The sequence below is a fragment of the Anas acuta genome, chromosome 3 (assembly GCF_963932015.1).
Source record: "Anas acuta chromosome 3, bAnaAcu1.1, whole genome shotgun sequence".
Lineage (NCBI taxonomy): Eukaryota > Metazoa > Chordata > Aves > Anseriformes > Anatidae > Anas > Anas acuta.
The window spans coordinates 61,625,186-61,650,132 of NC_088981.1; the positions used below are offsets into that span (position 1 = coordinate 61,625,186).

Sequence of the window (24,947 nt, forward strand, 5' to 3'; positions counted from 1 at the left end):
AAATTAATAGTTGTTGCAAAGCACTGGTAATTTATACATGTAGGTCTTTCGTGTGCTTTACACCTGAGCTAGGGAGCATCGATACCCCATGCAGTAAATAATTACTTCTGAGTCACAAGATCTCTTCCTTTATTAGTGCTACCACTATTCAGGACCAAGGTACACCAGAGCTACTCAGGCATGAACAAGGAAAGTCTGTTTTTGGTAGATCTGTACATAATTCTTTAGCATGCTATGTTAGAAACCATAACAGTGTCTTACTAATTTTTGATGGAGATTAGCATATAGGAAACTAAAGGCAGAAGTGGCAAAGGAGAAACAGCTGAAGAGGAATGGTGTAGTTAATGTGTCGGATGACTTAATTTCCTGGATTTTATGGGTTTGCAATAGCATGCTACTTGCAGTAAGCCCAGATTACTACTTTTGCTTATTAATAGAAAAATGGATTTCTAAAGCATTTTAAAGATAAGCATTTCATAAATTCCACATTTATTAATCATTTGCATAAAAATGTGTCTGTTCCCAAAATTAGCCTGGTAGTTTAAGGTAGTTTAAGACTTTCAGCTCGTTTTATATTTGAGTTTATTTTATTTTATACATATCAGCAAAAAATGTTTGCATTTTGTTACTAGTTTTGGTAAAAGCTTTTTTTTTTTTTCTTCCTTTTTTTTTTTTTTTTCTTCTTCTCCTTCATTTTAGCTGGATAGTTGAAATATAGTTTCTAGTTTGAAACTTTGAGAATGAACATAGCTACTTAAACCCCCCTTTGCATCAGGATTTGCAGGTGTACCCTCATAATGAATTCTAGCAAGAATACCTAGTGTAGCAGCACTACCCTGCATTTTCATTCCCTGTGTTAGAAAAGCTATTGGTATTTGTGTTATTCAGAGATTATTATCAATAAGTATGAAATTTAAAGTACTTTTGAACCCACATCAGTATTCTTAACTAGATATTAGCTTCCATTGCTAATGGTACAATGATATTTAAATTACAAAGCCATGACAATCAATTTACACTAATAAGTATTTTGGGTAGATTGTGGTGCAGGTGACAGAAATTTCCATCCTTGTCAGGTGTATCCTGTTTTGGGCATCGTTCTGTAAGGGGCCAAATGCACTTGTGGCTGAAGGCAGGGTGTTTGTTTCTGGGGGGTTACTTTGCAATGGCAAACCAATGTGCCTTTTGAGGTGCTGAGACAGAGCCAGGTGACTCAGCCCTATTTGCATTGCTGTAAGCATCATGTACTGACACAGAGCTCCAATAACTTTATGACCTTCTCCCCAAATGGAGGCAGTGTACTATGTGGTTGAGATCTTTAAGAATGACTGTGGTTTAGCTAATGCATGTGTTAGCAGGGATATTTAAATGTATCTTTCTCCACTGGTTCCTTTTCATTATGCTGGAAAATGAGCTTTAGCTGCTTTGGTTGCTGTACTTGATAAAGCTACGTATGCTTCTTGCACTTCCGCTTCTGGAAAAAAAGTATTGGAGGCCTCAGACTGGCTAATGAAATGAAGAGAGAAACATGGTCGTTAGCTGGAGTGGTGTGGGGCTCTTGAGCCAACTCTTCTACTGTAATGAAGCATTTGATGCTCTTAGGAGACTTGCTTATTTCAGTGGGTAATGGCTCTGTTTATTGAGTTTGCGCAAATGCATTTGATTTAGTCAATTTAGGCTCTGCATTTAAGAAAATTACGAGGGAGGTAGGACTTGATCAGCAAGAGGTAAATTAGTTTGAATGCATATAAAAGGATCTTGCAGAGGGTAAATTTACAGTCAAACTGTCACATGGAAATCATAATATGCAGTACTTGTCAGGTTTGATAAATGAATCAAGATTGTAAAATTGCCCTTACCTTGAGGTGTGCTTGCATTTGACCAGCAACAAAACTGAAATGCTGCTGTGTCATCTTAAACTGGCTGACAAGAGAGAAACCTACATAAAGCTGGAGTCACTACATTTGAAAAGGGTGAGTTGAAAATCCCTGGAAGCTTGAAAACTGTCCAGCTCCTCTCCCATGTTCCCTGATTTTTGCCCACTGCAACGTGTGACAGGTAGGGCTGTGGGCACTGATGTTTCATAGGGGCAGCTGCTATCAAAGCAGAAACCTTGGCTTCTTCAAGTCCTTTCTACTGTGTGCTTTTATTTTCCCTCCCCCTAGTTGTTAGTGATTTTCTCTACCACAGGACTATTTCTAGGTCTAGAGCTAAGCCTATACATCCCTCTTTCAAGACTGTAGGGAAAAAATCTTACTTTGTTTTCTTGCTTGCCCCAAATCAGCTGCATATGAAGTGGTAGCAAAATGCAGATAGACAAATAGTTTTTTTGTTTTGTAATTAATAATTTTAAAAATTAGTAAAAGGAGTATTGCTACAAAGAAAGAAAACTCATCGCTAAGGTGACTAATTATAGATTACTAGGACAAAATAATAAGTAGCAGTCAAAATTGTCTATTCTTATATATCACAAAACAGCATGTAACAAAGATGTCACACACACCACAACGTCAGAGGAACAATCTTTTTTCAATCAAAATCACCACAGAAAAGAGAAAAGCCAGTAAAGATATAAAAAAAATAAGTAAATTAATTAGTGAGGTGGGTTGTTGTTTTTTCCCCGAGGAAAAATTATTTCAAAAATGTTTCAGTGGGAAGGTGGACAGAAAATGGTCCATGGACAAGGCAGCTAAGTGGTAAACTTAATTCTCTGTTTACTCTAGTACTTTTAACAGTTCCGAAGCAGCAGCAACATCTGATGTCTTTTATGGAAAAATACTTTAGACACTTTAAAAATGCAATGTGCCAATGCCCGCTGGTAATTGAGAGCACACTGGTACTTTGGTTAAATATATGAAACTACCTAGAAGATTAAAATGACATACCTGCAGGACAATGTATGCTAAGGTGTGATTGCTGTGGCTGTGCTTGCCTTAGTCTTGCGCTGAATATATTAGCACCTTGCAAACTTGTTCTTAGAGCACTGATACGAATGCACATTCAGTTGGTGTACCTCTCTGAACCCTGTCTTACAAGGTTTGAGGTGGCTCTATTGAATTTTAGTTAATAAGGACTGCTCAATCCTTAAATGTAGCTGGAAGGCAGTGCTGTTGCCTTTAGTTTGTATTTTGAAACGTAATGTCTGGACGCAGGGTTCTGTTCGTCTTGGTGGTCCCTCTGTAGGATGGACACCAAGCAGCCCAGTCTTGTGTGTTTTTTTTTGTTTTGTTTTGTTTTTTGTTTATTGTTTTGAATTGGTTGGGAACAGAAGTGCTGAGGTACCAACAGGCCAACTCCTGTTCTTATCCCTGCCATCAGAGTGGTTCCAAAGAGTGTTTATCAATATGGTGACAGGCACTTTATACATATAAATATTTTTATAAAAGTGTTGAATTTTCAACAATTTTCATTTTTTTTTATTTTTTTTTTTTTGAATTGAAAGCAGTGTTGAATTTTCTGACCCATAATAATTTGGTAAAAACAAACAAAAAAACACCACCACAAAACCAAACCCTGCACACTGTTTAAAAACTGAACTATACCCATAAGCATTAGCTTGTCGTTGAACAACTGTAATCTTCAGGAGCTGTGAGCAACACAGTGAGAATATACAGACACTCTGAGTGGATTTTATGGTACATTTTTTCTTTCTGTCATCTACATGAGAAAAGCCAGAAACAAACCACTGTGAGCCATTTTGCATCTGGCTCTGGCGCAGATTTGCAGCTGAAGTACTCCCAGCTGTAGTAACCCTTTTCTCTGCCCTGTTATAATGGCATTCCTGACCTGCTTATTTCCCTCTCAGAACTGTCCACACAGCTGTACAAATGTATAATCTCCTATCTAGATCCAAATTCGGTGTTTTGCGTGTTGTAATCTTTCCCTTCAGTAGGTGAGAAGTGGGTTTTCTCATTTAGACCCAGCCCTTGTAGCAAGTAGTTCTCATATATCATCTTCATCTGAGGACTTTCTGTCTGGCCCTTCTGTCCAGGTGACTGTGGCCTGGAAGAGATGCACTGTAGAATTATCCGTACCCTGGCCTTTTTATTTTGAGATTTTCTACAAAACTGCAGACTTGTAACAGCAGTCAGAAGCCACGTTGATTTTTTTTATATATATATTTTTTTCTTTACTTGCCTCAGTATCAGTGAATTCTCAACCAGTTTGATCGTCTATTCCAGCCAAATTCACCTGCTTTGTTAAACTATTTGTAGTTTAATGAGAAAAAAATGCTCAGATTATCAAAATGGACTGAATAGTAGCAATAATACAGCCATTAGCAGGAAGAAGTGTGCTTGAGTGAATATGTATGAAAGGTTAATTTCTTAAGATGCTGCAGTTCTGTGACAGATGTAAGTGGCTGTGCTTGCATCTCAGGTTTGCTGAGATGGGAATTTGTTTCATTGTGGGAAGCTCAGAAATTTCTTGAGGAACCTATTTAGGGAATTTTAGGTGAGTTGTTTGGTCAGATATTTCTGTACAGATCAAAATGTTTGATATTACTTGGACTTGGAAGTCTTTCTCTAAGCTGGGATTCTGCTGTGTTTAGTCAAGCGTAACACTAACATTGGGTGCCATAGAGAATTGTGGCAGGGTCACCAAGTCCTGTTGGGCAGAAAGCTTTCACCAGTGACATGAAATGAAGTAAAACACCCAGAGTGCAAGCAGGTTGGTCTGCTGCCCCTGGAGTGAGCATGGTTTGCTGCTTGCTGGTTGTGGCATGCTCTGGGCATGCAGCCCTGCTGGTTGAGTGGAAGGAGCAGATCAGCCTCAGCATCTGGGCTCACAAGCCCCAGAGCCAGCAGAGCTCTGGAAATGTCATGTGCTTCATGTGCTGATATGGTGATAAACGAGAGCCTGTTGTGTTTTACTAGAGTTAGTTCCTTTGGCCTTTTGAAGTAAAAATGAGTTGGATATCAGTAGCAAAAGACTGACATGGCATCTTTTGTTTCTGAGCAGCAATATTTCCTTTCAGCTGATGATTGACTCCCACCTCAGCTGTAGGACATCTTTCTCTGCCTTGCAGAGAACTAAAAAGTCAAGGAAAAAAGAGGGGTGATAACTTTCCCTCAAGTGAGTTTAACATAAAGTTTTTAAAAAGAGGAAGGAAATAGATGGGTTGCCTGAACAAATGGTGCGTAAGAAATATTAGAGTCAACTTGTAGCATTCAGATCCTTGCTGAATCCACAGGTGGGGTAAACTGATAGAAACACTGGCATCACTGTAGGGGCATCAGTCTGCACTGTCTTAGGCCTGCCAGGCATCTCAGTGCCTATGAAGGCTCTAATCCCAAGTCATTCAAAGCTGTGGAGGAGAGGCCCTCATTTATTCCACTTTTTTGTGCCCTTGAGGGACGTTGGGGCCTGCATCACTCCATACCCTGTGGTCCCTCCATGCAGAGGCCTGGGCACGTACATGGCCAGCTCTTCCTACTAACGTGAAACTCCTGAAAGAATGAGGCCTTTGGCTGTTAAATCAAATTCATGTTACATGGTAGCACAGAATCCTAATGAAGGAAACCACAGGAAATTTATGACTCCAGGGCCTCAGCTGCCAGTCATCCTTCCTTGCTCGTGCCAACTAGAAGTAGCAAAGTTGTCAAAATAAATTATGATTAAAAGGGGAGATGGCACAGCAGGTTATTCAGCTATGTGGAATATTTTGCAATGCTATACATCATAAAAGTTAGTCTTTCAAATGCCAGACATCTACTTTCATTATCATTATTACAGAGTAAGTCTTAAATACTAAAGGGCAAGCAGAAAGCACAGGTTTAATTTTGTACTCAAACATCCCTTCTAAAAACAGGGGAAAAAAGAAGTGACTCTAGTATTAAGGAAGTTTTATGCAGTTCTCCTCAGCTAAATATCTCTCTCTCAATAACTCTGTAGCCAAGTGAAAATTGTGAGACTGTGTTAGATTTGAACTACAGGTTGTTATGTTGGTCCCAGTGGGAGCATGAGAGGTATGAGAGAGCTGATTGATGTAGCTTTTTATTTCATTTTTTTTCTCCCTAGAATTTTATTTCTTTGCTTAAACTAGATACTTAAGTTCCTGAAGTGCTGTCATTTTTTGCTACATTGACCACTAAACTTGAAATGGGAGAAGTTTGATTTTTGGAGTTAAAATACATGCATAATGTCAGGAATCATCTTGGATTTCAGCTACCTGAAGAAATTATTTATACTCTTGAGTATGAAGAATAACACCATGGCAATATACAGACTGAATAATTTGGGGTCTGTGTGACATATCAGCAGTATATTTAAGAAATTCTACAGAAAATTCTGGATAGTTTTGTGTCTGTTTATGAAGCATGAGACAGTCAAGGTGATGTTTCTTACATACTTACACCAGAAGTTCAGCTCATATGTATACTGTAAGACTTGATGGTTGACTGAAGAACTGCTAGGGTTTTGATATTGGAAAACGCAGTTTAAAAAAAAAAATTAGACTAAAAAATCCAGTGGTCCAGCTATAGCACCTCATTAAATTTTCTGAAAATAATCTTTTTCATTGCATAGGATATTTTCAGAAGAATTTTATAGGTTTTCATAAACTCTTAGGCAGATGAAAATGGCAAAGTCTTTAAAGGGTTAGAAACTGTCATGTATGTGGGGATGGTGATCTTTTGTAGGTCCTTCAGTAGATCAGTTCTCGTGAAATGTGTGGCATACATTTTTTCTTGTTGGTCTGATTAAGGGAAAGCTGGAATTGGCATCCTCATATTTTCTATGTCAAAACAAATGAAAAATGGTTTGTATTTTTAAGTATTTTAAGTTTTTCTTGTGTGCTCTAAAGAACGATACTATGACAACAAAACAGTTCATTCTTCATGAACTTCTATAAAGAGAAAAAAGTGTGATGAGGTAGAAAGCACAAGTATATTGCTCTTTACAAAACATTTAAGTTGAAAATTCGGTATATTTGAAAATGAAAGTACAACTTTTTTATACATAGCAGTTTTGATAAAGCTAGAGATGAACAAACATTTGTCCCATTTGCAGAGTGAATCTTTGTCATAAAAGCCTCAAGGTGACCACACTCAAAAAGGTTAATCTTAAATACAATTTTAAAATCACCTGTGTGAATTTTTTCTGGCTTTGAACTTTAGCAGTGAAAACTATTTAATGCATGCACAAAAAAAAAAAAAGTGACAACTTCCAAATGCAAAAAAATCCTCCTAAATAAGGTTTTGAATACTTCTATTTTATAAATGTATGTTAGATTACAGTGCTAAATTGGGAAGATATGACTGCTTTTGGCACATTCAACACTGATGTAGTCTCTATCTAGCAGTTTGAATATAGCTCTAAGGCTCAAAATCTTCTGTTTTCAGGTATTTTCAGTCTCTATTGGGAACCTACCAATCTGTGAATCTGTCGTATAGCAAAAGGTAATAGTAGGCAGCTGGGATCACTCCCAGATACTCTACTGAATCTTTAAAGGCAAAAAGCTTTTCTAGCAGTATTTGATGCACCCACTCAATGATCTATGAAAAAAAAATTAGGCAGTTTTACAATTTGCTTTTAACTTGTCCATTTGCTAAAGTAGCTGTTGTTTCAGCCTATTGAATTTATTTCTTTTAGCCAAGAACAGCAGCTGGTTGCTTCTTTCCACACAAAAGTTTAAGAAAAGTAATAATGTTCATTGTTTCATTGTTTTTGCTCTGTCCCACACATTCCTCCCAGGCCATGCAAGGGAGAAATAACTCAATAGAGCACAGAACATAAAGGCCTTTTTTCCCCCATTTCGTTAATGCAGAAACTCCAGTATTTGTTTCTAAGGCAAAGCCATCTTTATGTGAAAGACCATTGCAAATGTCGGGCTGAGCAGACCAGTGGCAATTCCTTGCCTCTGAGGAAGGATGTAGAATTAATTCCTGGCATTCTAGTCTCAGTTGTCTGAATTTCCCTTGTGTCCTCAAGTCTGAAAAACTTATAATACTTTGCAAGCAAGCTTATGTTAAAAAAAAAATCCAACATGCTGAATAGAAGCTAGCATCTGGGGAAATGTGTCTTTAAACTAGCAAATGTCTCTGTGTGTGGTGGGCCAAATGGCTTGGCTTGTCAAGGCTTTGTGTGAAATTCATACCTTCCACAAGTAAGTCTTGGAGCTTCATTTATTCACATTTGACAATTATTTTGGAACTAGTCAGCTCTTTGAAATGTTATCACCTATTTTTCTTAAGCTTTTCAAGCTGTCCTGAAATATTATATGGCTGAGAGTAGGCAAAACGCAAGGAACATTAGAAATAATAAAATAAACATATGCATGTTTTATGGTGTGTTTGGTAGTCATGATAGGAAAGGGTAGAAGTTATAGTAATACAGTACATTTCCCTTAATTAGGCTTTTTCTGAGACAAATGCATGCTTTAATGAACACATCAAATGTCCATTAAAGTTGCACAACCATTAACTGTTTGTTAATATTAAAAGACCAACTGCAAGTGAAAACTAGAAATACTTACTGAAGTCAATTACTTCAGGGCTTCCCAAGAGTTAGATATTTTTTTTTTTCCAGGTGTATCTGATGAATGTTAGAATCCCCAAATCATTGGAGTGGCAATGAACACATTTATTACCATCTCTTTAATGTACTTTCACAGTTTAAAGTTTTCTCCTGTGGCAGTTTAGAGAAAAAATTGAATGCCAAAGAGGTTGTTTGTAAAATACAAAGCACCCCTGCAGGACTGCTCTCTGGCAGCACAATTTTGCAAATATCGTATGCATCCTTTTTCCAGGCATGTCAGAAATTCTGAAAAAGTATATTCAAGCTCACTGTGGGGGGAACAAAAAACACTTTCCTTTTAATTGTGTGGTTGTGTTGTTTTACTGCTGAGTGTAAACTGCTAGGTTTTTCTTCTGCTGTTGCAGTCTTTTCTGAAGGTAGTTGTTTTTATATTTGTACAGTGTACTCTCTGCATGTCCAAGCACAACCTTTGCAAAAGTAAAGTTTGACAATTTGAAAAGATAATCCACACTTCAGTGATGATTTCATAGTCCTCTAAAACATACAGGGGATAATCACCAGGATTTGGCATTTTAGTGAGAATCAGGAAAGCAACTTTTATCATCTTATTGATGTTTAAACTGCTATTCACTGAGTTCTCTAAGTTTTATTTAAGGGAGATCTGGGATGGCTGATGCTTTCAGAATACCTCACAAATGGACAGCATTGAGCATTAGAGTCTAACTTTGGAAGCTGCTTTTATATTAAGGGTTTGATTAAATAGATGACAGTAAAGATTAGCAACATGTACCATGCTAGGAATCTTGAGGATTCTTCTACTTCATAGTCTCTGTTAAAACTCAGTGCTGTTAATATAACACAGCAGAAATTTTAGGTGTAATGTTTTTCTGTAGTAAGGCCATATAAACCAAGCAAGCAGAAACATTGTCCTTCCCTGCACTTAATTCCAAGGCCATAGCATGACTGCAGCCACATAGAATACATAAAACTTAACATTTTCTCAGTGAAATTTTAATTGGAAATATTATGATCACAGAAAATTTCTAATGAATCTTGGGAGTGACCAAAGCAAGCTTTTTGGAAGCAAGTTAATGTCTTTTTTTTTTTTTTTTTAAATGAAGGACAGAGGTATGTATGTATGCAAGTGCACTGTATTAAGAACAGAAAATGAATGTAAGTTTCACAGCAAAGGAACATCCTGCATGGTCTCACTCAGCAGAATTATGCTGAAACACTTCCATTCCAAGCTACAATGAAAGAGGTAGGAAAAAAATACTTCTTTACACCCTTAATGAAAGACAGGGAGTAGATTACTTCTGGCATTCTGTTTGGGAGGTACTTTGAAATAGCCATTTGAATATACCACAAACACTACCCAAATATTGCATAAAGACATTTTATTATGAATGCAGTGTATATATATTTTTTTGTTTTGTTTTTAATCTGAGATGCTTATACAAACAGACCCGTATCAGCTGAATGACAGTTAGTTTGCAGGGCATGATACTGGTTGAACACCCTTCAGCTCCAAAGCTTTGCTAAAGTTAATCTCTTGAGCTTTAGCGGTACCCTTGGTGAGCTTCAGAAATCGAATACATCCTTTAAAACGGATATTAGTGGTCAGCCCAAATTGGGTCACACCATCTGAGGGAGGAAAAAAAGGCAAAAGGAATTAGATAAGTTTGAGTTGCTACTTCAGTTTGTTCTACAACAGTCCTGCCAAAGATTAAATGTCCCCAGTGAGATATATACGTACATATATAATGTTTTATTTGCTCTATATCATCTAATAGTCTCAAAAACTGAAAAACATCATGAATAAATATGATAAATGCCTAATGTAATAGTAACAATCCAGTCTTCCTTCTTTTTCCTGTCCAAGCATGAGAGTGACAGAATCTGAGGATGTTTAAACTGCCATTGTAAACTATATAAATCAGGAAAATAGGTAAGTGAAACAAAACGGCCAAATGACAGTTTGTTACCTACAAGTGGTGTATGATAGTTACATGCTCATCCTGCCAACTTCTAAAGTATTTATCCACAACATAACAGAGGAAAAGAGGGGAAAAGAAGGCCAAAAGTGATGCGATGTTCATTAGCCCTAGTATCTTGAGAAAGTCATTTCCTCAACCATGTGCTTCAGCTGTCATATAAAGAAGTTTTCAAACACTCTTCCTTTCCTTTTCTTTCTTTCTTTTTGCATACTCTTTATATGTATGTATAAATTATGTGTATAAAGTGCTCGTTATCATATTGATAAACATTCTTTGGAATCACTCTGATGGCAGGAGTGGGAAGTCAGCCCGTTAGCACCTCAGCACTCTTGTCACTTCTGTTTCTAACCAACAGAAAGGAGAAAAAAAAAAAAAGCCACAAGACTTTGTTATCACCCTGGCTGGATGGTTCTGCTACATCATCAGGGCTGCAGGGAGACCTGTTGTGAACAAAGGAGGGAACTATCCTACTGTGAATGGACAGTGACAGAAGTGAGGGTTGGTTTGACTGGAACACTGAAAATCTTTATCTCAGTTTTTTTGAAACTCATAATTCATGGCTGAACTTGTCGCTCTCTTTTCTTCCAAGTGAAAAAGTGGCTACAGGGATGCTACAGGGATGCACTCCATTACAAATCTGTGCGATTGATACAACTAAGGGTTGCAGAAATACTTTATGCTGGTATGGACTGGCTGGCTACAGCATTGCAGTGTTTCACATCGGATGTGTTTCCACTAGTTCAAGCAACCTGTGCATTCTTGTATAGGGAAGGGTGGTAGCAGAAGACGAGTAATGGTTTCTATGGATAACCTCCTTGCTCAGTCTCTGGCACTATCTCCTAAAATTTTGTAGGGATTTACTTAAGACGAGTCTTCCCATATTGACCTAAGTTTGCTCTAGAACAGACACACATTACAAACTTACTTAATTCTTTTGATTGCCAACTAGAGGGAAACTTTATTGTAAATACAGCAGAATTGACAGTTTGCAAAAACCTTATCTGTGTCTTCAGAAAGCAAACTGCTATCAGACAAGCCTGTTGATTTCCTCTGAACAGATCAACTAGCATTCATTGTCAGCATAGTGAAAGATGAAGCTAGCTGAAGAGCTCATCCCTTTTATGGATCCTGTTCAATTACCACAGCTAGAAACAAGATATCTCAAGGACTTCCAGACTACTGAGTAGGAAATTTTGATTAGTTTCCTTTTTTTTTTTTTGTAGTTTCTATAGGGTCACTAGACTCTACAGTGAAAACATTCATCAGGAAAAGGTGTTCTCTCAATTCTGTGCAAGCTGTTGTCCACATTCCTCAATTCCTCATATTTGACATGCTCATGTACACACAGTGCCTTGCCTCCTCAAGGTATGCATGTATGTATGTTTTCTTTCAGTAAATTTAAGTTGCCAAATACTGTTACTTTTGGTTATTAAAAGATAAAGTTTTAACAGGGAGGCTGTGTGCATTGTGAGCAGCAGAAGGCAGAAAGTTTGCCTGTTCCTCTGTGACAGCATCTCTGTTTGAGACTGGGCAGGGGGAACTGGTGAGAATCCTGTAGTGCTGCAGAACTTCTAATTCTGAAATGCAGCTGGGTGCGGAAACACGCATCCATGCCAAGTGATACAAACTTAGGTATTCTTATCCACCAACTTCAGCATACTGGTCCTAATTGTATTTATGACATTACCAAGGCAGTATTGCTAGAGCACAAATAAAGCATTACTTATGCCTTAAATGCTTACCAGGATATCCTCCAACAAAGACAGGGTCGTTAGTGTCTGCTGAGGTCGAGGCTCTGTTTGGACTGTTACCATCCACTTGTGTATCATCTACAGTCAGCTCTAAACGGTGTTTGATCTTGTTTGCAACAACCTTGTGCCACTGCCCATCACACAATCTGTTTGGTGCATCAGGTTCATAAATAGCAGAGAATCGGCCTGCACCATTGTCAACATGAAACATCACCTGAAAAGCATGACATCAAAGTGAGGTATTTCTCAAAACGGTTACACAGTTCTTTTTTTATGTCTGTGTATTTAAAATCAACACACTCAGACTTCACACTCTAAAGCTCTGATTTAATAACATTCTGTGTCAATTGCTGTCCTTCTGCATAGTCTCAGGGAGGGTCTGCGTCACGTCACTCATATAAATGGAATGGAAATGTGCAAACCTGTTGTAGAGTTTGTTATTTTTCATGTTTGTCTTAGTTTTTGAATCCCCTTTCTATGTACTCTCTAAACAGCTCCTTATAGTAATACAATACCAACTGGTTTAACAGACTGAAATAAAAGATACACATAGGAAACTAGTATTATTGATGATGAAGGCTTTCCTCAAAACATTTCCTGTTCAAATTTAAGTATGGATGTTTTGGGAAAGTCAAGTGTTACAGAATCTTTTAAAATATGTTTGTAAAAGTGTAAGAACCTCTGGATGTATGGAAAGTGGCAAGTCGTGATATTGACTGATATATCTTGAGATTGGAGTAGTAAGTTTGCGTTCAAAAAGTCTTTGAAAAGATGCTTTTAAAAAGAATATTTACAAAGAGTTAAAACTGCTTTCTACTTACTTTTCCATCCACTAATTCGATGCCAAGCCCATCCATTTTCTGGCTGCTTACTCCTAGGAGCACACCATTCATCTGTGTTGTGCGGAATTCAAATTCCACTAGCAGATCTGTTCCCACTCTGTATGCACCAACTTGGAGAGAAAAGGGAAAGTGTAATAAAATGAAGAAAGGTACTTAATTACATTATTCCTAATAATCACACAATGCATTGCCATTAATGTAAGGTAGTTACCTTGTATAACTTAGCATTATTAATGCACTCCATTTCATATGAAATCATGTAAGAAACATGATGGCTGCACTTAGTGTGAGACCTTGCTAGAAAGTCATATATTCCATCCCTAGGCAAGATAATTAAAAACTGTAAGTGGGATTTTCATATTCTGGTCTCCCTTTGCCTCCAGTCAACAGGAGTTAGGTAGCACTAGACATTTTTGAAAACATCTCCTCTTTCTTTGTTCTTTGCCTATCAGCAAAATTGCTGTTTGCTACCTGTTTTGGCAAAGCCTGTTCCATCGAAGTATGTTCCTTTCTGGGCAGTGACAAAGCACTTTCCAACGTTGAAGCTCGAAGTTGGGTTATCCAGGTCAACAGGTGATTCTGTCATTTTAAAACTTCTGATGCAGCCGTCAATGCTATAGGTGACCTGCATTCCATATTTCAAACAAAATGTATAACTTTGCAAAGCAAACTGAAATGATTAGAATAAAGGCCTACATTTTGTCACTAAAAAGTACCTTTTCTTTGCTGGTTTTATGGAGCTGAATAATACTTTAATTTTATGTGGCTAATCCTTAATATCTGATTATAATTGGTATCTAATCTCAATCACGCTAAGGAGGAATTACATTACTTTTCAGAGATGTGATCTCTATTTGGCTTAATGGGGGACATAAAATAATACACTGCATAATGAAACATAGCAAATTACATCAGCAATGCAGGAATTTAATGGCCCATACTTTACCTTTTTAATTACTAGGTTATGGGGTTTGCAAGTAGACAAAGATATTGGATATAGTTCTCTAGGCTGCTGGTAATTTTATGAGGGCTTTTTTTCTCCTTTTAATCACTTTACTGTGGGTCTACATGGTAAGACTGAGCTAATGGATTTAGGCACTTACTGAAATGAACTGCACCCCAACATATAAGTTGTTGGCCATACATATTTTCTCATATAATCTTCTATAGGGCCAGCAACCATTCTGACAGTGGCCACACCAGTGGCCAGAGAGCTGGGTGGAGGAAGGGGATGTGCTCAGGTGCATGGGTGTTCCAGTGCTGGGTAGCAAACTGCATCACCAGCTTGGCTTCTGCACAGAGAACATTTTTTTGTGACCATGGGTGGGTGGCGTGGGCATGCTGAAGCTGATGATATGAGTGAGATCCTGCTTAGGGGTCAGGAATGAGGGGCTGCCCAGGTCCCATCCCAGTGGGACCTCTGGAAGCCATTGGCATCTTCTCCTCTATGAACTACCCTAGAGCTCTCCTTCCCAAGGTATGCAGATGCTGCTTTTTGGTTCTCAGCTTTATATAGCGGCCTAACTTAGTGTCAGGAAAGTTTATCCATGATAACAATGGGAGAGAGGAAAATTATAAATATGCACTTTAAGGAAGAAAAAGAAGACATATTCATAAGCAATGCAACACAACAGAGCAAAATAAAAATCAGTTTATACAATACTGTGAAAAAATATGTACAAATATAGAAAGAAGAAAGAAACATCTGCAGATGGAAGTCTTGATTCTGCACACTACTTTCTCTAATAATATCCTGACTAGCAATTTGAAAGGCTTTCTAAAACCACCTCTTAAAAAAACATCCCTTTCCTTCTAAATCAAAGCTGCATGTAGTGTGATATATATATCTTATTACTACTAAACAAACCTGTACAAAGTTTTCATGGAAACTTTAGAAATATCAGTGAATATATTCAGCTCCAAGCTGAGTATATTCTTTATGTATCTTTATGTATTGCTTTTCTGTCAGATTTTTCAGAGACCTTTTTCTAAGTGAAAATCGTCTCCAAATCAACATCATGTTTCCAGAAAAAACCCATACCAGAAAACAATTCTTACCATCTTCACTGTGAAATTCAATCATAGAAATGCAAGATTTGTAGACAACTTGATAACATTCTCTAACTTCAAAATTTCAGTTTCCCAATAGAAAAGCAAACTCGGTTATACTTTAGCATGCTAACAGGCTATATAAATTCTTTTGCCGAAAGTAGAGTTTTGCATGCTTAAAATGTGACATCTGTTGATGTCAAACAAGTAGGTATCAGTCTTCTGATAGGAAGCTAGCCCACCTACCACTACATACTAGACTAGTGTCTAAAGAGGTTGACATCTGTTTAGCAGAAAGCCTGAACTAAGATAATACATGCTTTCAACTTTGCTTCAGTCTTTACATGAAACCTACAACACAATATTCTATTAATACATCATGAGATGTATTTTACTGGGAATGATTGAAAGGCAAGCACTGATTTTTACCTTCTGTGAATGACATTTGAAGTCACAGCTTCATTAAATCCTAAAGCACTTAAGACTGTCAGAATCTGACACGACTGTTATTGCCAGACTGAGCCATTTATCTGCTTGGGTTCCCTCTATTACTTCTGACATTAGCAATAGGTAAGAATTTAGCGTTACCTTTCTCCTCAGATTAGTATATGTAAATTGCAATTGTATTTCAAATAACATAATTTGATAGCATTAGGAATTATATTTTTGGGTAGCTATGTATGCTTTTGTTTTTCAGTGCCTCAGATCTGGTTAGATAAATCCATATGGTCTGGGTGGGGGAATACAGTGTTCCTATTTAATCCTAGAGTTTCCAGGCCAAAATGATATTAACCTCTGTTTGCCAAGACATCTTTCACGTCAGCATGAAAACTGGACATTTAGGCTGAACCAGCGATAAATATGCACATTTGAGGACAGCAGATTTTTCATGGTCTTACTCCAAATACATTCTCTTCTAAGCTAGCAATAACAACTCAAACCCAATTACTACAGTAAGCAGCAGTACTACTGAGTACTTAGGGGTAGTTTTGGCTTCTACTGCTTCTCTTAAGAGATGTTTTCTCTGTTTATTAGCTCTCACTGCAAGATGGATTACAGCCAAGAGAAAAGGCAAGTGATATTCAGGAACTTATGCTCTGGCTGTGTAGTGATCCAAGTGAATGCAAGTATATGGATATTTCTACTTTTCCGTAACAATAGCTGTTTGCTATTCCTAGTTCTTTACATTAACTGGGTTCTGAGTCAGATCCTCCCACTGGAAGGAGTTAGTATACCTTATAACTATATAGTATACTTATAACTAAGTTAGTATACCTACTTTTGATACCATTTATCAAAAATCCATTTTATCAAATATTTATTAATACTCAAGAGCAGTCTAGGGAAAAAGCAAAACAAAACTTGGAAGATACCAGTACCAATCAAGACATACTTAAGGAGTGTATAATAACTTATTTAAATGTGCTTACCGGACCAATTCTTCTAGTTGTGTAGTTAATGGGTAATCCTCCAACATACAGCATCCCTACAACATCCAATATATCAGCTTTTTTGGGGCTCACAGTACTGTTTGAAACGCCATCTACTATGAGGTTTCCTTCTTGCTTGGTTCGAATGACTTTTATCTAAAAGAAAATGCAAATGTAATACAATTACAAATGGTTTCCTGGAAAGAGTGTTTTACATATTGTAACAAGCCTTACAGTCTAAAATTTATAACAATAAGTGAGAAAGCAGTGGTAATCAGAAGTACTTGGCTAACAGTTATGGATAGTGTCCATAGAACAGAGTTCCTGTGCAGAGTTTTGTGCAAACATGTGTCTGCCTTTTAATTAGGTTTGGGTCAGAAGGCATCGTGACTATTACTTATCAGAACTATTGAAAGGACATGGGGTTCCTTTTGAAAGAGAAATTATTACTATCATAGGCACACTGAAATATTCTTTTTCCTAGAATCAGATAGCAATGTTAAGTACTAGTAATAGTACATGCTGAATGTTAGTGTCACCTGTTGCAAAGCTTTATTGCAGAACATATGCAGACATTATTGAGTTTACTATTCCACTAGTTTGGATGTGCCTCAGATTATAGTTCAGGCTAGGGTAAATGTAATACCAGCTATGTTTGTAAGGCTTCTGTTCAGACAAATGGACTGTGAATCACATGGAAGAACTGTAATTGCTGCACAGTTGATGAAAATCTATCCTAACAAATGTAGGCCAATTTCTGTCCAAAGATTGTATTGAGGTCTCTACGAATCAGTATAATAATGTATCTGTATAATAAAGGAATAAAAGGTAAAATGTAGTACACATTATCACAGCAGTTTGCTAAACAGAACAGAACTTAGCTCAGTGGAGGAGCAGAAACAAACTATTTTTCTTTGGCTTTTCTTTAGTGTGGTGGTTCCTACTTCAATGTAGCAGCACATCTATCATGCAAGAGGAATAAGTGAATACTAACAAGGGCTGCCCAGGTGGCAAGGGACCGAACCTGGTGTTTCTAGACAACTGTGAATCTGAGATGGATAGTTACACACTGAGCAGAAGGAGGATTTGGTGAGTGAGAAAGAAAATGGGAATGGACAGTCTTATCTCTTTAAGTTCTCTTAAAGAGATAGCAACAGCATGAAGTAGCACAATAATGAAGCCTGGAAGGAGGGTTTTATCAGTGTCATTGCTTCTCTAGGCCTGAAGAAAACATTTCAACCTAAACCATTTCAAGTGGAGAAATGGTTCTCATGAAAAGGGTTATTTTAAGGAAAGCTCCTGCTTTCTCAGAAACAAAAAGTGTGGTCTTTTATTAAAGAGGTTGCCTTCCTTCCACCCGTGCCAAAATGGATTTTCTTTTGCTCTTCAGGAGCTGTGAATTTAGGTTTTGTCTCCATTCTTTCCTATAAAAATGGGATCTACAAGGGTCCATCTCTCACACAGTGCCAAGTTGCATGCTCAAAGAGCATAACCTTACACTGAAAACTAAATGTTCTAGTTAGAATATAGAGAAAACAGAGCTAAAAGAGTAAAACACATCTTTGTTCTGTATTTATAGGGGGTCTGTTGTAAAGGCACACTAGTTTACTGTTCCCGGACATTAAGTAAAACAGATAAAATAATGACTACAGCTTTATTTTTCCCCATTATGAACCACTTTGCATTTAGAACAATTGGTAGCATCAGAATATTCCTGGATAATAATAATAATAATAAAGGAGTGAAAATAAAATTCCTGTGGAACAGCTGGAAATGAAGCAGAGAGAGACCAAGGATGACTAACAAGAGGGAGTGTTAAGAGCATAAAGGAAAATGCAATTAGATTTATTCTTGTTTGGTGACAGAGATGTGAATGGTGACTATCCAAATATCTACCCAAAATGTAATGTCTCTTTTAGCATATACCTTGAATACTCAGTTACGTGTTTTTCTTTTTCATTATTGGTGCCTTCAAGCTTTTATTTCACCTAATGGATATACAATGTGTTTGTTGTTCTTGGCCCAGTACATATTGAACATCATGGTTGTGATATTGGTCCTTCCCTTACCATCCAAAAGCCACAGGCATTGCATATATTGAAAAATGCTTCCTCTCATGAAGTCACATAAGACAAAAACATCCATTAGCATCATATTTAATCCCTAATGAATTGAATTAATAATGCAGGAAAAATTACTTAAATTTTAATTTCTTTCCATTGTTCTTAGCATTATGGCTGAACAGTGACATTATTAACATATAAACAAATGGCTTTGAAGATGTATTCAAACACTACAAGATGATACTCACTAGAGTCCTATTAGGTAAGAAGGAACATTTTTTGCAATTCCTTACCATACTTGGACATATTCTAAATATGTCCAGAAATACATGCTTCTTGAAGGAGAAAATTCAAAGTTCAACAATAACTTCTTTGTTAGAATACACGTATATGCTATGTACTTAACATTGCACCTCAAAGCACAAATTTTGCAGACTACAAAAATGTCTATTTGAAAGGTTAGCTTGTACAAACTATATTTTTGCAAATATCCTAAGGCAAAACAAAGCTCTCTCTTAGCATTACAGAAAGTAATTTAGCATTAGAGACTATTATACCTTGTGCCACTGGCCATCATTTATTTTGCTGGAAATCATTGTGTTGGTGTCTCCACTCCCCAGATCATAGCTGAAGTAAGGCAGTCCATTCTTTATCTGAACAGTAGCAAAATCAGCATGGTTGATGCGGGCCATATAAAACAGCAAGCCAGAGTCAGCCATTGTCCGGATTTCAAATTCAATTGTGAGTCTGAAAATCAAACAAGCAAGAAAATGGATGCAAAAAAAAAAAGATATTCAGAGTAGACAAATTATCAGTAGATAAAATTACCCACTTTACCTTTTTGCATTCCTCGAACAAAACTTTACAGTTAGTGAACTATTTTACTTGCCCATCAGAGTTAAGAAAAATAATTTAGTCGTGTGTGCATTGCTTTTCACACACATCTGATCCCTGACATGTGAGTGTCCTGTTACCGTGGAAATACAGTAAAGTATTTACTGCAACTTTGTCACAGAATTTGGAGATACAATTCTCAGCTGCAGCTGTTGTTGCTAGAAAATCCCAACATTTGTAAAATTCCAGAGGTGTCATCCATCTTCCACACACACAATGCTCACAAGTAAGAGACAGCTGTAGTGACAGTCAGCAAATGTTTAGTTTCTAGTGAGTTGCATTGCCTGAAAACAGGTTACCAAACTTTTAAAGATGCATTTACAGTTGGAATATTAAATGCTAATTTTGATTTCTCCCAGCAAAATATGGGGGTGTGTCTGAGGAAGTATGCTCTCTTGTGAAAACCACTGACATCTCTGACTGATTGGTAATGCTGAAAACCTCCCCTACAACCAGCCTCCCCTTCTGAAGCTACCAGCCCCATACCTGCACTGACACAGGTAGGACAGCTGACACTGAGGGTGAGGCCCCACCTCACGCAGGATGCATTTATTGCTTTTGTGAATCTTTCCTTTTTACATCAAAGAACCTTGGAAATGGACCCTGGGAAATTATTTAGATTATCCGAATGCAAAGGTTGTACTGGCAGCAGATCGCTAGCCTAGCCCTAGCTGAGCTGCAGAGTCAGTACCTGAAAGCAGTTGATTATATAACCATGAAAAATCATTGCACGAAAGCAGACAGACCTGGATTCTTATTTGAAAAGAGCACATGCAAGGACCATAGGATTATATTTTTCTTTTAATAGTTTTCCTAGTTTTCTAAAATTAGCATAAATGAAAATACACAGTACAGCATCTGTGTAGGTAACAACTGAGCGTGAAGCTGATGGACTTGTAAATTAGTATGGCATTGAAAACATCTGTATTCTTAGAAGGAAGTCTGGGAATTCCTTCGCATGTCAGTATGGATATGTATTTATAATTATACTTTGAGAGGGCAATGTCATTTCACATGTTTACTGTGCATGCCCAATCTTAACTACTGCAGGAGAGGAAAAAAGAAAGTTGGCTTATTACCATAAATTGTTAAGTTACTGAACCTAGAAACTTCCTTGCAAAAAGCAACCTATGAACTCTTTTGGATGACCAAATTACACTCTTCTGTTTGTTTTTCTTTAAGTCAGTCTAGGTTTGTTAGGTTTTGCATGTGCCCAAACCTTTACTAAAAAAAAAGAGTTAACCTGTTTTAGAGAGGGTTACTTGGATGGACATTTCATTGCCTAGATTCCATGCTTTAACATTATTTATGTTTGTGTAATAAAATGAATTAGCCACAAGACATGAGCTTTTTCAGATTATGTCCATAACTGTGGGAGAAGCTTTTGAATTTTATTTTGGTATTATTCCATGAAAACTCATTACCGAAATAAACAATGTACCTGTTTTTCACTTTGGTGTCATCAAATGCAACGGCAATGTGGCTGTTCCTTGAAAGACCAAATTGCTTCCCACCTTCCAAAATGGCTGGTTCTGTGTCAGCAGCACAGGAATCCTGCAAAACATACAGTGCTCATACAAATTTCATATTTTGTATCTCAGCTGTGCACCTGCTGGAAGTCCTCCAGCTGTTCAGGAATCAGACTATTTCTCCTAGTCTAGACACTGGCCCTGCAGTTTTCTGGCATGCTGATGTCTTATCCCACAAGCTGAAGTTATAAAGCAGTATGACAGGAACTTGCTTTAAAAGCAGAGCTCATTAAGCTGGTTGTAAAAACAAATACAAGTATTATACGAACATTGCTGCTTTCATGCCATCAGTGGACGTTTACAAGATTCTTAAGTGATTTCTAGGCAGCTCAGTGTACTCCTTGCTCACATAACTGAGTTTTACACTGTAGGATGCCCTCTTACAGGAATGAAGCAAGACTTAAACTTGAAGGGGATGCTATGCTGTTGACTTGAAAACTAGTCAACTTAAAAATGAGATAAAAATAGTTTCAGACCTTGCACCTCTCAGTGAGTCTTCATTTTACTGGCAGACACTTTACCCAGGGCGTAAATGAAGCAGCCCCTCCCTGTCTGCTTCACTTTTATTAAACTTAGAGTGATGCGACAATGACAGGTAAAATATCTTCCTTTTTTTTTTTGTTTTTATTCCTTTTTAATTTGACCAGGTCTTCCAATCTCTATCCGAAAAGCTCTTGTATGTGGGTGCCTGGAGACACTATGGTAATTACCAGCTCCTACTCAGGTCTAGCTTTTGCCTCCCACTGAGAGTATTGTGAAGAAACTGCTCAGAGGATCTAACACAACACTACTAGGACAACAATACTACAGGGAAAACAAAACAAAACAAAAGTTTCATAGCTGCAAGCTCTGTTTTTAAGCACTGTAGCTGATGTCATTTTGGGTTGGTGACAATCTGTTATTTGAGCCCTGACTCAGCAGGGACCTGCAAAACACAAGGTGAGTTGCTTTGCAGACAAAGAGCTCTTTCTGTGAAACATTTTGAAAATGTCATGAATGACGCATCAGCCACTAAGATTTTAAATACAAAGAGGAATTTTCTTTCTCCCTCTCACTCAGGTTTTCAGTAGCGTTAGATTTTTTGCTTTCACAGGTCGCAAAGACCCTCACAACAATGAAGAGAACTTCTAAATTGAATTTTCCCCAATAATGCTCTGTATGGAACATGACAGAGCAGAACACCAGGCATTACGACAAGTACACATCAATGTGCAATGAAGGAAAAAACAATGAAAATTCAACGGGACCAAAGTAAGTTATGAATGTGTGATAACAGTCTTCCATTGATCATCAAATAGAAAAATAAACCTTATTCTCTTAATGCTGGGTGAAGTTTTTAGTTATCTAATTGATTTAATATTTACAAGTTTATCATGCAGCTGCACAACTATGTTAGTAATAATTCTCTCTATATATTATATATACACTATATATATTCTGTAACAGTCAGACTTGCTAAAATTTTGAGATCTGGACTAACTACTGGTGCTGGAATGACAGGAAAGAACTGAAAAATTAACTAGCACCTACTTTCCTGTAGCATATTGCATAGTTAGAAGACACATTCTGACATTACATTGCCTGCTAGATTGGCTTGTATTAGAGAAAGGTCTGGCTCTGACACTGCAGCTGCATCCCAGAGAACACTGCAGTTTTTCTGCATCCCAGCTGGAGGACTGTAAGGAAATGCAAGATGTGGGGGAACGTGCCAGACACATCCACAATGGTTGGAATCATAGCAAGCATACACTGATTAATTATGGATAAATACTGATCAATAAAAGGCAGCATTCCTTGGGTTGATGAGGAAATGTCAATAAAAAACATCCATAGGGCATGCTTAAAAATGTCCAGGTTTTATTCATAAGCCTATTTCTGATTTCACTTCAGCTAAGGATAGCCACCTTAACAGCCTTCATAAGACTGCCAAGTAAGTATGGATTAACAACCCATATTAAAATATCCTGGCTATTTTTTTTTATTTTATTTTTTTTTTTTGTGTATTGGCTTTAAGGTGTATTACATTTAAATGCATCTGTTTAATAATCTTCCATATTACCCAAGAGCCTCAAGACTGAGCTCTTCAACTGCACTTTACTTCAGTCATTTCAGGTGTCAGGGACTTGACTGGTAAGTCAAGAAGCTAAGTGTGAATCACGATGGGAATGAAGAACAGAAAAGCCCACTGGTGGACTGTGTCACACATTCTCAACAAACAATGCTGTATTAGCAATCACAGAGGAAGTAGGAAAAAAGGTAGCACAACTGAAACGGTACCCACAGCTCCTCAAATAGTGTTAGTAAAGCAATGAAGTAATGCTTGGAAAAATGTTGGAAGATACCGTCATGGGGTCAAATGCAGATGTAATGCTGGCGCTCTTCATTTCAGTGGCAAGCGAGTCCTGAGAAGCAGTGAATAACATGAGGCAGAAGCAGCAGTTACCCAAGCACTGGTCTCAGTTGAGAAACATTTTGGCACTAATAGCAAGCAGCAGCAGCAGACTGGTAGCCAGTGCATCAGTGCATTTCCCAACCGTTGTACTTCTAGGTCTTGTCTTGCCTCTATTAGAGGATTTTTTTTTCCATTTGGAATTAAACTCCCCCTCCCCCTCTCCATGGAGATGCATAGTGGAGATCTAAAAGAGCTCTTAAAAGGACTTAAATAAAACAGATATCTTATTTAGGCTTCTTACATAGAAATGACTTTTTGCTATATATTTTATATATACAGTCTTTGTTCAATGGGATTCTGCATAACTGTCATTATCTCATTATTAAACAACAGTTAATTATTGTGTTGCAACATTCCTCAGAAAAATACATTGAAGAACTTAGATAAATATAAAAATGGTCCACAAGCTTGCCTTTTTTAAAAAACAAAACAAAACAAAAATGGTCTTTAGAATACTAAAACTCTTTCATTTTTCTGAACAAGAAATTGGAATAATGGTATTTTATATAGATTTTTATTTTGAACACCTGTTTCAAGTTATCACAGCTCTCAATAAGTTATATAAAACTAGCCTAGTTTTAATGGAACTAGTTTCTGGTATTAATAAATAGACAATATTCTTCTTGTTTTCTGCCTTGCCTTTCTTATTCTTCCTTGCTTCTTTTTACACTGCCTGGTTCATCTGTTTGGTTGTAAATTACTGAGTTAGAGAGGTGTCTGTGTTCAACATTCTGCTTGGGAAGTGGGAGAGATGGGAATGTTGCTCAGAGTTAAGTGTTCCCCAGCAAATATTTCTACTTGTACCTCTAGAGTGCAGGAAGGAGATTGATAACTCACAGGGAGGGATAGACATCCCCTGAATACACAAAACATGAGGATCCCTGCAGAGAACAGTGCCGGGATGCCAGTCACCCTACAGCAGTTCCCTGAACTAGATACTAGGTAAGTGTTATAAGTGATACCCCTGGGCAACCTGATCTAGTGGGTGGTATCCCTGCCCAGGGCAGCAGGGTTGGAACTAGATAATCGTTAAGGACTCTTCCAACCCAAGTTGTTCTGTGATCACAGGGATCACAGGTTCTTTTTTTTTTTTTTTTTTTTTTTTTTTTAATAATGCTTGTTCAAGGGGCAATATCTGCTAGTTTGCCTGTGCTCTTTCGTAACAGTGATCATTAAGAGCGGCTAACCCTTTTTACCTTGTTGCATGGTTCTTTATGGTATGGTAGCCTTACTATGCTGCATATTTGCTTACTTTTAACTCCAAACAGAAAGTTACAACTACTCCACCTTGTGGGAATTAATCAAAAATGCTGCCCTAGAACATGAATGTCCAACACATACAATTCTGGGGCTAAGAGCTACATAATAACTAAGATGGATCTTGCCTATCTTGAACCTTTAGTTCCCATTTCCAGGTACGCAAATGGTTGTATGGGCTTTGGAGACTTCAGTAGTGCCTGAAAAG

The 24,947-nt window shown here is 37.4% G+C and overlaps 1 protein-coding gene and 1 long non-coding RNA gene across 9 annotated transcripts in view; one reads left to right on the forward strand and one right to left on the reverse strand.

Annotated features, from left to right (window-relative positions):
* The first annotated feature begins 1,364 nt into the window (after positions 1-1,364).
* Positions 1,365-24,427, forward strand: LOC137854266 (uncharacterized). The gene is made up of 3 exons (XR_011095050.1): positions 1,365-1,973; positions 11,696-11,837; positions 24,293-24,427. It is a non-coding gene; the product is annotated as an uncharacterized lncRNA (long non-coding RNA).
* Positions 9,856-24,947, reverse strand: part of LAMA2 (laminin subunit alpha 2) — a 383,401-nt gene continuing 368,309 nt past the window's right edge. For 6 of the 8 annotated variants that reach the window (XM_068677473.1, XM_068677471.1, XM_068677468.1 and 3 more), the window contains 8 exons: positions 23,373-23,432; positions 20,943-21,055; positions 19,165-19,354; positions 16,545-16,700; positions 13,537-13,690; positions 13,045-13,175; positions 12,215-12,437; positions 9,856-10,119 (listed from right to left, as the gene is read on the reverse strand). In XM_068677473.1, coding sequence (XP_068533574.1) covers positions 9,962-10,119; positions 12,215-12,437; positions 13,045-13,175; positions 13,537-13,690; positions 16,545-16,700; positions 19,165-19,354; positions 20,943-21,055; positions 23,373-23,432 — 1,185 coding nt within the window. In that variant the 3' untranslated portion in view covers positions 9,856-9,961. The remainder of the gene's footprint in view (positions 10,120-12,214; positions 12,438-13,044; positions 13,176-13,536; positions 13,691-16,544; positions 16,701-19,164; positions 19,355-20,942; positions 21,056-23,372; positions 23,433-24,947) is intronic. The other 2 variants (XM_068677470.1, XM_068677474.1) reach the window with 1 other exon arrangement.